A 12,271-nucleotide genomic window follows, 5' to 3' on the forward strand; every position below is an offset into this window, starting at 1 on the left:
AATAAACCGAACATATGCACCCCCCCCACTGCGCTTCCGTGAGCTAGCCCGCCCAGCTAGCTTGGTGGCCCCGATCCCTGGCGCCGGATAGTCTCCCACCCTCACACAAACATATTCCAACATCAAACAATCCCCACACAATTGCCCGACAGAAAAACACCAAGATCTAAACAAGCACACCTCCATCCCCCAACAGTGCACATGAAAACTTTAACTCACTCAGCTCTACCGCTGGTCCCAAATCAATGCAAAAGGCATTACAAACAGCTTCCACAAAACGAAAAACAAGAAACTTTAAAAAAAAAGAACAGAAAAAAAACCCCAATGAACGTTGCAGTGAAGTTCAAAAGTTCTCAGTCCACCACCAGTCCTTTCCTTTTCACGAAATCCAGCGCGTCCTCAGGCGACTTGAAATAAAAGTGCTGTTCCTCATGCGTGACCCAAAGACGGGCCGGATACAACAGTCCGAACTTCACCTTTTTCTTAAAAAGGATCAACCTAATCTGGTTGAAGCCTGCTCTTCTCCTGGCCACCTCCACACTCAGGTCTTGGTCAACCCGCAAGATACTGTTGTCCCACTTACGGCTCCGTGTCTGCTTGGCCCACTGTAGAATGCGCTCCTTATCCAAGTACCTGTGGAATCTAACCACCATTGCCCTCGGGGAGTCTCCCATTCGTGGCTTCCTTGCGAGCGCTCTGTGAGCCGTCCACCTCCAAAGGTCGGGGGAATGCCCCATGCCCCAGCAGCTTTTCAAACATATCTGTGATGTATGCCCCAGCGTCCGCTCCTTCGAACCCCTCCAGGAGCCCAACGATTCTCAAGTTCTGCCGGCGGGACCTATTCTCTAGGTCCTTCACCTTCTCCAGGAGCTTCTTCTTCTGGTCTCTCAGCATCCCCACTCCAACTCCGCCGCAGTTTGATGTTCCTCCTGTTCAGCTCGCGCCTTCTCTAACTTCTGGATCGCCCTATCTTGGGCTTCCAATCTAAGCTCCAGCCTCTCAATTGACTCTTTTATCGGGTCCAAGCAGTCCCGTTTCTGCTTACCAAAGCCTTCCTGAATAACTTGCATCAGCTGCTCCGTTGACCGCTGGGTCGATAAACCAGAGGTCCGGTCCTCCGCCATGCTGTCTCCTGCTGCAGCTTCAGCCCAAGCCTTCGCTGTCTTTCTGTTTCTGCCTTTACGAGCACTTCTAGTCTTTCTCTCCATGCACCAATGTGGGAATTCAGTACACAATTGCCTCTGTCATCAGTTTTACAATTCATGTCCAGTAGAAAATCGTGGGAAAAGGTCCAAAAGTCCGACCTGAGAGGGAACCATCAAATGTGCAACTTACTCCTTCATAGCCGCCACCGGAAGTGCCAGGGGCACTTTTAATAGGACCAATGCTCACTTCAAGGAACATTGCTCTAAACCTGCCATGCAAAACAATATGCAGTGGCTGTATTCTGCATTAACAAAGTTCTTCAGCCAGGTACCCACCTGGCAGCATGGTAGCAGTGGTTAGCACAGTTGCTTCACAGCTCCAGGGTCCCAGGTTCGATTCTCGGCTTGGGTCACTGTCTGTGCGGAGTCAGCACGTTCTCCCAGTGTGCGTGTGGGTTTCCTCCAGGTCCCTCCCACAATCCAAAGATGTGCAGGTTAGGTGGATTGGCCATGATAAATTTCTCTTAGTGTCTGAAAAAAGGTTAGGTGGGGTTACTGGGTTACGGAGATAGGGTGCAGGCGTGGGCTTCATTGTGATGCTTTTTCTGAGGGCCGGTGCAGACTCGATGGGCCGAATGGCCTCCTTCTGCACTGTAAATTCTATGATTCTATATTGGATGATTCCAAGTTCAAATATCAGTCAAGAATTCAAAAATCTAAATTTCACCTCTGAAGTTACTGGCTAGTATGATCTGGCACTGTTACTTCTAGTCTTGCACAATCTTGTGCTTAGTCAGTCACTAAACTAAAATATGATGATTTAACAGAGTGCTTTAACTGGTATGTTAACACATTGCAAAATATTCAAATAGAATCTTTACATCAGCGTATTTCTAATTGCAAGTACTATATTTTCAGGAGCTTATACAGACAGAAATCATGAGGGGGACTACACCAACATCATGCCACCTGAAGGAAATGGTAATATTTTGTCAAGCGCTTACCTCCAATGTTTCGTATTTATTATGTTACCACATTGCAAAACATTCAAATAGATGGCAAGATTCTCCATTGCCCGACGCCAAAATTGGGAACAGCGATCGGGCGGAGACTGGCTCCCGACGCCGGAATCGCAGCAGGCGCCGGTTTGATGCCGGTTCATGATGCTCTGCACCCTCTAAACCGTCATCATTGAGACGTGCGGCGCATGCAGTCCCAACTGCATTTGCATATCATTATCGGGCCCAGCCGTGATGCTCCGCCTCCGATGGGCCGGGTTCCCGATGGCACGGGCTACGTGTGATCTCAACAGTCGTGAGCCTGGCGTGGTGGCTGTGGAGTGAGAGGGCGTACACAGACAGTGTCCATCCAGCACCGCCATACTTCGCCGACAGCCGTGCTGCTGGCTGGGGGGATTCTGCCAGGGCTGGGGTCATAGTGGGGGGTGTCCAGGAGGTGGGCTGTGGGGTCGGGGTAGATGGGTACGCGGTCCAGCACAACCTGCGCCATCTTTACAGGCGCGATCGGTGCGTGTGTGATGGGTGTAAGCCTATGCAGGGCTGCAGCTCGTCAGCCCTGCGCGTGTCCAGCACGGACCAGGCGATTCTTCCACCATTTTTTGGGTGTTCCACGGGTGTTTCATGCGGCGCCGGTGCTAGCTCCTCACCGGTAGTGGAATCGGTGCGGGTGTGGTGCCGATTATTCCGTCGTGGAACTCCGCGCGACCCTCCGTTGGCATCAGCACATAGACGCAGGAATGGAGGATCCAGCCAAGAATCTTTACATCAGCATATTTCTAATTGCAAGTTCTATATTTTCAGGAGCAGATACAGAGAGAAACCATGAGGGGGACTACACTTACATCATGCTACCTGAAGAAAATGGTAATATTTTGTCAAGCGCTTGCCTCCAATGTTTCTTATTTATTTTGTTTTGCAGTAGACTTAATTGGTATATTCTTGATATATTAAAACAATCTCATTCCAGTTAGTCCCTGTGGTAGTATGTATTGGGGGTCATGTGGGACTGGAAGCCCTAATGTCATTGACTGACAGATCCCGGGTCCTGGTTGGCCGTTGACCTCAAGCTCCGCCCTGAAGGCGAAGTATAAGAAGCCGGTGCCTTCCCCCGCAGGCCAGTTTACTATCGGGCTGCTGGGGAACAGACACGCTTAATAAAGCCTCATCGACTTCACTCTATTCGTCTCACGGAGTCTTTGTGCGCTACAGTCCCAAACCCATCTTCAATCATCCTGCAGCGTTTTATTGTTTTGTGAGAACTTTGGCAATTGCAGTACTGTTTTTGCAGACCACTCAGCAGCTGGAAAAACTGGAGTAAAATTTAAAGTTGAATATTTCTGATCAAGAATGAAGCCAAGAAAAGTTTGATATTTTGATTCTGTGCACCTGTAACACAGTCATGAGCCAAGCATAAAACAAGTGGAAAGCCTTTGGTTCTGAAAGTTCTTCAGCTTATCTGTAACATTTCACTGGGGCTGAATTGAAGCCAGAATGCCTTTGCTGTTCCGCAAACCTCATAAATGTATGCATCTGTGTCTCTTTGCCCACAATACTTGCAATGCATCGTTGCAGTGCACCATAAAAAGGTGGAGCAGAAAAAAGACCTTGCTGTGACACAATTGCTGTAAAGATTTACACCATAACATTTTGAGGAACTTTTGATAGCCTTCGTAGTCCTCTTCCTTTACATTTTGAGTGATGCATCAATTTGAGAGCATTTATTTAAGAACTGCTTGAACTGTATACAACGTTGGTTCGACCAAAGCTAGAGTATTGTGTGCAGTTCTGGAATTCACATTATAGGAAGGATGTGATAGCACTGGAAAGAGTGCCGTGGAGATTTCCAGGATGTTGCCTAGGCTGGACAATTTTAGTTGTGAAGAGAGATTGGATATACTGGGGTTGTTTTTCCTTGGAGCAGAGGAGACAGAGGTAGAACATGATTGAGATGTCTAAAATTATGAAGGGCATAGTTAGAGTAGATGGGAAAAAACTTTCCCCTTGGTGGAGGGATCAATGACCAGGGGCATAGATTTAAGGTAAGTGGCAGGAGGTTTAGAGGGTTGGATTGGATTTTGTTTGTCACATGTACTGAGGTACAGTGAAGAGTATTTTCTGCGAGCAGCTCAACAGATCATTAAGTACATGAAAATAAAATAAAATAAAATAAATTCGTAATAGGGCAACACAAGGTGTACAATGTAACTACATAAACACTGACATCGGGTGAAGCATACAGGGGTATAGTTAATCAGGTCAGTCCATAAGAGGGTTGTTTAGGAGTCTGGTAACAGCGAGGAAGAAGCTATTTTTGAGTCTGTTCGTGCGTGTTCTCAGACTTTTGTATCTCCTGCCCGATGGAAGAAGTTGGAAGAGTGAGTAAGCCGGGTGGGAGGGGTCTTTGATTATGCTGACCGCTTTCGCAAGGCAGCGGGAGGTGTCGATGGAGTGAATGGATGGGAGGCAGGTTCATGTGATTGATTGGGCTGTGTTTCTTGCGGTCTTGGGCTGAGCAGTTGCCATACCAGGCTGTGATGCAGCCAGATAGGATGCTTTCTATGGTGCATTTGTAAAAATTCGTAAGAGTTAATGTCGACATGCCGAAATTCCTTAGTTTCCTGAGGAAGTATAGGTACTGTTGTGCTTTCTTGGTGGTAGCTTCGACGTGGGTGGACCAGGACAGATTTTTGGAGATGTGTACCCCATGGAATTTGAAGCTGCGAACCATCTCCACCTCAGCCTCGTTGATGCTGACAGGGGTGTGTGCAGTACTTTGCTTCCTGAAGTCAATGACCAGCTCTTTTGTTTTGCTGGCATTGAGAGATAGATTGTTGTCACTTCACCAATCCACTAGGTTCTCTATCTCCCTCCTGTATTCTGACTCGTCGTCATTTGAGATCCGGCCCACTATGGTCATATCTTCAGCAAACTTGTAGATGGAGTTGGAACCAAATTTTGCCATGCAGTCGAGTGTACAGGGAGTATAGTAGGGGGCTAAGTACGCAGCCTTGCGGGGCCCCGGTATTGAGGACTATTGTGGAGGAGGTGTTGTTGTTTATTCTTACTGACTGTGGTCTGTGGGTCAAAAAGTCGACGATCCAGTTGCAAAGTGAGGAGCCAAGTCCTAGGTTTTGGAGCTTTGATACGAGCTTGGATGGGATTATGGTGTTGAAGGTGGAGCTGTAGTCAATGAATAGGGGTCTGATGTAGAAGTCCTTGTTGGCGAGATGCTCTTGGGATGAGTGTAGGGCTAGGGAGATGGCGTCTGCCGTGGACGGTTGCGGCGGAATGCGAATTGCAGTGGATCAAGGATCCTGGGAGTATGGAGGTGATGCGCTTCATGACCAACCTCTTGAAGCACTTCATTATGACTGAAGTCAGGGCCACTGGACAGTAATCATTGAGGCACGTTGCCTGGTTCTTCTTTGGCACGGTATGGTGGTGGTCTTCTTGAAGCAGGTGGGGACCTCGGAGCGGAGTAGGGACAGGTTAAAGATTTCCGCAAACTCAACTGCCAGCTGGTCTGCGCAGGCTCTGAGTGCACGACCAGGAATGCCGCCCGGACCCGTCGTCTTCCGAGGGTTCACTTTCAGGAAAGCCGATCTGACTTCGGAAGCTAAGATGGTGGGCATGGGTGTATTATGGGCTGCTGGGGCACTCGACAGCAGATCGTTGGTTTCCTGCTCAACCCGAGCAAAGAATGCATTGAGTTCATCGGGGAGGGGTGCGCTGCTGCTGGAGATACTGCTCGGCTTCGTTTTTTAGGCCGTTATGTTGTATAGGAGATGTGAGAAAAAATCTTTTCACGCAGAGTGGTGGGAGTCTGGAACTCAATGCCTGAATGGGTGGTGGAGCCAGAGATCCTCATTAAGAAATACTTAGATGTTCACTTGCAATGCCAAGGCTTACAAGGCTACGGGCCAGGTGCTGGAAAATGGGATTAGAATAGTTAGGTGGTAGGGCAGCTTGGTGATGCAGTGGTTAGCACTGCTGCCTCAAGGCACTGAGGTCCCAGGTTCGATCCCGGATCTGGGTCACTGTCCGTGTGGAGTTTGCACATTCTCCCCGTGTTTGCGTGGGTTTCACCCTCACAACCCAAAGATGTGCCTGGTAGGTGGATTGGCCACGCTAAATTGCCCCTTAATTGGAAAAAAACGAATTGGGTGCCCTAAATTTTTTTTTTTTTTTTTAAAAGAAGTGACCACCGCACAGTCCTTGCGGAGACAAAGTCCGATCTTCACATTGATGATAACCTCCATCATATTGTGTGACACTACCACCATGCTAAATGAGATAGACTTCGAACAGATCTAGCAACTCAAGTTCGGGCACCCATGAAGTGCTTGGGCCATCAGCAGCAGAATTGTATTCAACCATAATCTTGAACTTCATGGCCTGGCATAACCCCACTCTACCATTACCACCAAGCCAGGGGATCAACCCTGGTTCAATGAAGAGTGCAGGAGGGCATGCTAGGAGCAACATCAGGCACACCTAAAATGAGGTGTCAACCTAATGAAGCTATAACACAGGACTACTTGTGTGCCAAACAGCATAAGCAGCAAAAAATAGACAGAGCTAAGCGATTCCACAACTAATGCATCAGATCTAAGCTCTGCAGTCTTGCCAGATCCAGTTGGGAATGGTGGTGGACAATTAAACAATTCACTGGGAGGAAGAGGGTCCACAAATATCCCATCCTCAATGATGGAGGAGCCTAGCACATCTGTGCAAAAGACAAGGCTGCGGCATTCGCAACAATCTTCAGCCAGAAGTACCAAGTGGATGATCCATCTCGGTCTCCTCCGGAGGTCTCCAGCATCACAGATGTCAGTATTCAGCCAATGCGATTCAATCCACATGATATCCAGAAACTGTTGAAGGCACTGGATACTGCAAAGGATACTGAAGACTTTTGCTCCAGAACTTGCCGCACCCCTTGCCAAGTTGATTTAGCACAGCTACAACACTGGCATCTACCCAGCGAAATGGAAAATTGCCCAAGTGTGTCCTGTACACAAGGAACAGGACAAATCCAACTCAGCCAATTACCACCCTATCAGTCTACTCTCCATCATTAGCAAAGTGATGGAAGGAGTCATCAACAGTGCTATCAAGCGGCACTTACTCAGCAATAACCTGCTCAAAGATGTTCAGTTTGGGTTCCACTAGGATCACTGAACTCCTGACCTCATTACAACTGTGGACAAATGAGCTGAATGCAGAGGTGAGGTGCGAGTGACTGCCCTTTTGAAAAAAATATATTTTATTAAAGTTTTCAAACACAATTTTTTCCCTTACAAATCAACAGAAATGGTAACATGATAACTGCTATATAACATTGTTTAACTAACATAGTAAACTAACCAAATAACACGAAGTAATGCTCCCCCCACCCCCTTTCCCCCTCCCTGGGTTGCTGCTGCTGGCCATCTATCTTCCCCCTAACATTCCGCTAGGTAGTCGAGGAACGGTTGCCACCGTCTGGTGAACCCTTGAGCCGATCCTCTCAGCACAAACTTCATCCGCTCTAGTTTTATGAACCCCGCCATATCATTTATCCAGGCCTCCAGTCCGGGGGGTTTTGCTTCCTTCCACATGAGTAAAATCCTACGCCGGGCTACTAGGGACGCAAAGGCCACAACATCGGCCTCTTTCGCCTCCTGCACTCCCGGCTCTTCCGCTACTCCAAATATAGCTAACCCCCAGCCTGGCTTGACCCAGACCTTCACCACCTTCGAGATCACTCCCGTCACTCCCCTCCAATGCCGGACACAACCAAAACATGTGTGTGGTTCGCCGGGCTTCCCCCGCACCTCCCACACTTGTCCTCCACTCCGAAGAACCTGCTCAACCTTGCTCCCATTATGTGTGCTCTATGCAGCACCTTAAATTGGATCAGGCTAAGCCTGGCACACGAGGAAGAGGAATTTACCCTGCTTAGGGCATCAGCCCACAAACCCTCCTCAATCTCCTCCCCGAGCTCTTCTTCCCATTTTCCCTTCAGTTCGCCCACCAGCTCCTCCCCCTCTTCTCTCATCTTCCGGTATATCTCTGACACTTTGCCTTCCCCGACCCACACCCCCGAAAGCACCCTGTCCTAGATCCCTTGTGTCGGGAGCAGCGGAAATTCCCTCACCAGTTGTCTTGTGAACGCTCTCACCTGCATATATCTACAGAAATTTCCCCGGGGCAGCTCATACTTTTCCTCAAGCGCTCCCAAGCTCGCAAACGTCCCATCTATAAATAAATCTCCCACTCTCCTGATTCCTGCCCGGTGCCAGCTCTGGAATCCTCCGTCCAGCCTCCCTCGGGCAAACCTATGGTTGTTCCTGATCGGGGACCACACCGAGGCTCCCAGCACACCCCTCTGTCGCCTCCATTGCCCCCAGATACTTCCCTCTGTCGCCTCCATTGCCCCCAGATACTTAATGTTGCCGCCACCACTGGGTTTGTGGTAAAAAATTTTGGGGAGAGCGGTAGTGGCGCCGTCACCAGCGCTTTTAAGCTCGTTCCTTTGCAGGACGCCATCTCCAGCCTTTTCCACGCCGCTCCCTCTCCCTCCATCGTCCACCTACGAATCATCGCCACGTTGGCAGCCCAATAGTAATCGCCCAAATTTGGCAACGCCAGTCCCCCTCTGACTCTGCTACGTTGTAGGAACCCCCTCCTTACCCTCGTGGCCTTCCCTGCCCACACGAAGCTCGTGATGTTTCTATCTATTTTTTTGAAAAAGGCCCTAGTGATCAGTATAGGGAGACATTGGAACACGAATAGGAACCTCGGGAGGACCATCATCTTAATCGCCTGCACTCTGCCCGCCAGTGACAGCGGCTGCATGTCCCACCTTTTGAAATCCTCTTCCATTTGTTCCACCAGTCGAGTCAGATTGAGTCTGTGTAAGGTTCCCCAACTCCTGGCTATCTGAATCCCCAGGTATCGGAAATTTCTTTCCACTCTCCTTAGCGGTAGGCCATCTATCCCTCTACTCCCCTCCCCAGGGTGTATCACAAAAAGCTCACTCTTTCCCATGTTTAGCCTATATCCCGAGAAATCTCCAAACTCCCTCAATATCTGCATGACCTCTGTCATCCCCCCCACTGGATCCGTCACATACAGCAGTAGGTCATCCGCGTAGAGTGACACTCGGTGTTCCTCTCCCTCTCTAATCACCCCTCTCCATTTTCTGGAGTCTCTCAGCGCTATGGCCAGTGGTTCAATTGCCAGCGCGAACAGTAATGGGGACAACGGGCATCCCTGTCTTGTTCCCCTGTGTAGTCGAAAATACTCCGACCTTTGCTGATTTGTGACCACACTTGCCGTTGAGGCCCCATATAGGAGTTTAACCCAGCTGACAAACCCCTCCCCGAACCTCCTCAGCACCTCCCATAGATACTGCCACTCCACCCTATCAAATGCCTTCTCTGCATCCATTGCCGCCACTATCTCTGCCTCCCCCTAATAGCCGTCGCACGTTGACATTTAATTGTCTCCCCTTTACGAACCCTGTCTGGTCTTCGTGCACCACCCCCGGGACACAATCCTCTATCCTCGTTGCCAGCACCTTTGCCAGCAACTTGGCGTCCACATTTAGCAGTGAGATAGGCCTATAGGACCCGCACTGCAGCGGATCTTTACCTCGCTTCAAGATTAGCGATATCGTCGCCTCCGACATTGTCGGGGGTAGGGTCCCCCCTTCTCTGGCCTCGTTAAAGGTCCTTACCAGCAGCGGGGCCAACAAGTCCACATATTTTCTATAGAATTCCACTGGGAACCCATCTGGTCCCGGGGCCTTCCCTGCCTGCATGTTCCTCAGCCCTTTGGTAACCTCGTCCACCCCAATTGACGCCCCCAGGCCTTCCACCTCCTGCTCCTCCACCCTCGGGAACCTTAATTGGTCCAAAAACTGCTGCATCCCCTCTTTTCCCTCCGGGGGTTGGGACCTATATCGTCTCTCGTAAAAGGTCTTAAACACCTCGTTTATCTTCGCTGCTCTCCGCACTGTGGCTCCCATTTCATCCCTAATTCCCCCTATCTCCCTCGCCTCTGGCCTCTTTCGCAGCTGGTGGGCCAACAGGCGACTCGCCTTTTCCCCATATTCATATCTCATCCCGTGCCTTCCTCCACTGTGCCTCTGCCCTCCCTGTGGTCAACAGGTCGAACTCCGTCTGGAGTCGTCACCTCTCCCTGTATAGTCCTTCATCCGGGGCCTCCGCATATTTTTTATCTACCCTCAAAATCTCCCCCAGTAGTCTTTCCCTTTCCTTGACCTCTGTTTTCCCCTTGTGGGCCCTGATGGAGATCAGTTCTCCTCTGACCACCACCTTTAGTGCTTCCCATACTACTCCCACTCGGACCTCCCTGTCGTCATTGGCCTCCAGGTACCTTTCGATACATCCCCGCAACCTTCCGCAGACTCCCTCATCCGCCAATAATCCCACATCCAGTCGCCAGAGTGGACGCTGCTCCCTCTCCTCTCCTAATTCCAGGTCCACCCAGTGTGGGGCATGATCTGAAACAGCTATAGCTGAGTACTCAGTTCCTTCCACCCTCGAAATCAGTGACCTTCCCAAAACAAAGAAATCTATCCGGGAGTACACCTTGTGGACATGGGAGAAGAAGGAGAACTCTTTGGCCATCGGCCTAACAAATCGCCACGGATCCACTCCCCCCATTTGGTCCATAAACCCCCTAAGCACCTTGGCTGCTGCCGGCCTTCTTCCAGTCCTAGATCTAGATCTATCTAACCCTGGGTCCAGCACGGTGTTGAAGTCCCCCCCCCATTATCAGGTTTCCTACCTCCAGGTCCGGGATACGTCCCAGCATCCGCTTCATAAATCCCGCATCATCCCAATCCGGGGCATATACATTAACCAGCGCGACCTCCATTCCCTGCAGTCTGCCACTCACCATCACATATCTGCCTCCGCTGTCTGCTACAATGTTCCTAGCCTCGAATGACACCCGTTTCCCCACCAGTATGGCCACCCCTCTATTCTTTGCATCCAGCCCTGAGTGGAACACCTGTCCCACCCATCCTTTCCTTAACCTAACTTGGTCCGCCATCTTCAGGTGCGTCTCCTGAAGCATGGCCACGTCTGCCCTCAGTCCTTTCAAGTGCGCGAACACTCGGGCCCTCTTAATCGGCCCATTTAGGCCTCTCACGTTCCACGTGATCAGCCGAACTGGGGGGCTGCCTGCCCCCCTCCCCTGTCGACTAGCCATCACCCTCTCTGGGCCAGTCCCACGTCCCGGTTCCGCGCACCCACCCGTTCCCCAGGCGGTGCATTCCCACCCCGACCACCTTTTCTTTTACCAGTTCCTTTTCGGTCGCTGCAGCAGCAACCCAGTTATCCACCCCCCCCCCCGCCGCTAGATCCCCATCTAGCATGGTTACTCCCCCTATATTGCTTCCGAAAGCCAGCTGACTTCAACTGACCCCGGCTTCTCCCGCTCTCTCCTTGACCCCCCCCCCCCCCCCCCCCCCCCGTGTGGGGAACCCCCATCCACCTTGCGCCTATCTTCCCGCCATCATCTTTCTGGCGCGGGAACAAGAAAAATAAACCCCGTGTTCTCTAGAGCCGTCCCGCCCCTTGTGGCGCAGCTCCCTCTGCCGCCCCACTCCCATTCCCCATCCCCCGCCTATGTCTCTTCTTCCCCCCCACCGGCGCCCCCTCCCCAATTTACATCTCTATATACATCAGCATTGTCGTTTCCCCTCCAACATCAGTCCCTCAGTTCTGATCCAGTTTCTCGTTTTTAATCAAGATCCATGCTTCTTCCGCCGTTTCGAAGTAGTGATGCCTCTCCTGGTGCGTGACCCACAGTTGCGCCGGCTGCAACATCCCGAACTTCACCTTCTTCTTGTGTAGCACCTCCTTGACTCGATTAAAACTCGCCCTTCTTCTCGCCACCGCCGCACTCCAATCCTGGTACACTCGTACCACCGCATTCTCCCATCTACTACTTCGTACCTTTTTGGCCCCTCTCAGAACCACCTCTCTGTCATTGAAGCGGTGAAATCGCACGATCATCGCCCTAGGTGGTTCTCCCGCCTTTGGTCTCCTCGCAGGGACCCGATGGGCCCCTTCCACTTCCACTTCCAAG

At 50.8% G+C, this 12,271-nt stretch overlaps 2 protein-coding genes across 8 annotated transcripts in view; one reads left to right on the top strand and one right to left on the bottom strand.

Moving 5' to 3' along the window:
• The window catches only part of polg2 (polymerase (DNA directed), gamma 2, accessory subunit), a 217,192-nt gene that overhangs the window by 112,927 nt on the left and 91,994 nt on the right, over positions 1-12,271 (bottom strand). The window lies entirely within an intron of this gene.
• LOC140395656 (platelet endothelial cell adhesion molecule-like) overlaps positions 1-12,271 on the top strand; it is a 128,785-nt gene that overhangs the window by 98,957 nt on the left and 17,557 nt on the right. For all 4 annotated transcript variants that reach the window (XM_072483684.1, XM_072483686.1, XM_072483687.1 and 1 more), the window contains 2 exons: positions 2,064-2,126; positions 2,966-3,028. In XM_072483684.1, the coding sequence (XP_072339785.1) occupies positions 2,064-2,126; positions 2,966-3,028 (126 nt within the window). The remainder of the gene's footprint in view (positions 1-2,063; positions 2,127-2,965; positions 3,029-12,271) is intronic.

The sequence above is a fragment of the Scyliorhinus torazame genome, chromosome 18 (genome assembly GCF_047496885.1).
Source record: "Scyliorhinus torazame isolate Kashiwa2021f chromosome 18, sScyTor2.1, whole genome shotgun sequence".
In the NCBI taxonomy this organism is placed as follows: Eukaryota; Metazoa; Chordata; class Chondrichthyes; order Carcharhiniformes; family Scyliorhinidae; genus Scyliorhinus; species Scyliorhinus torazame.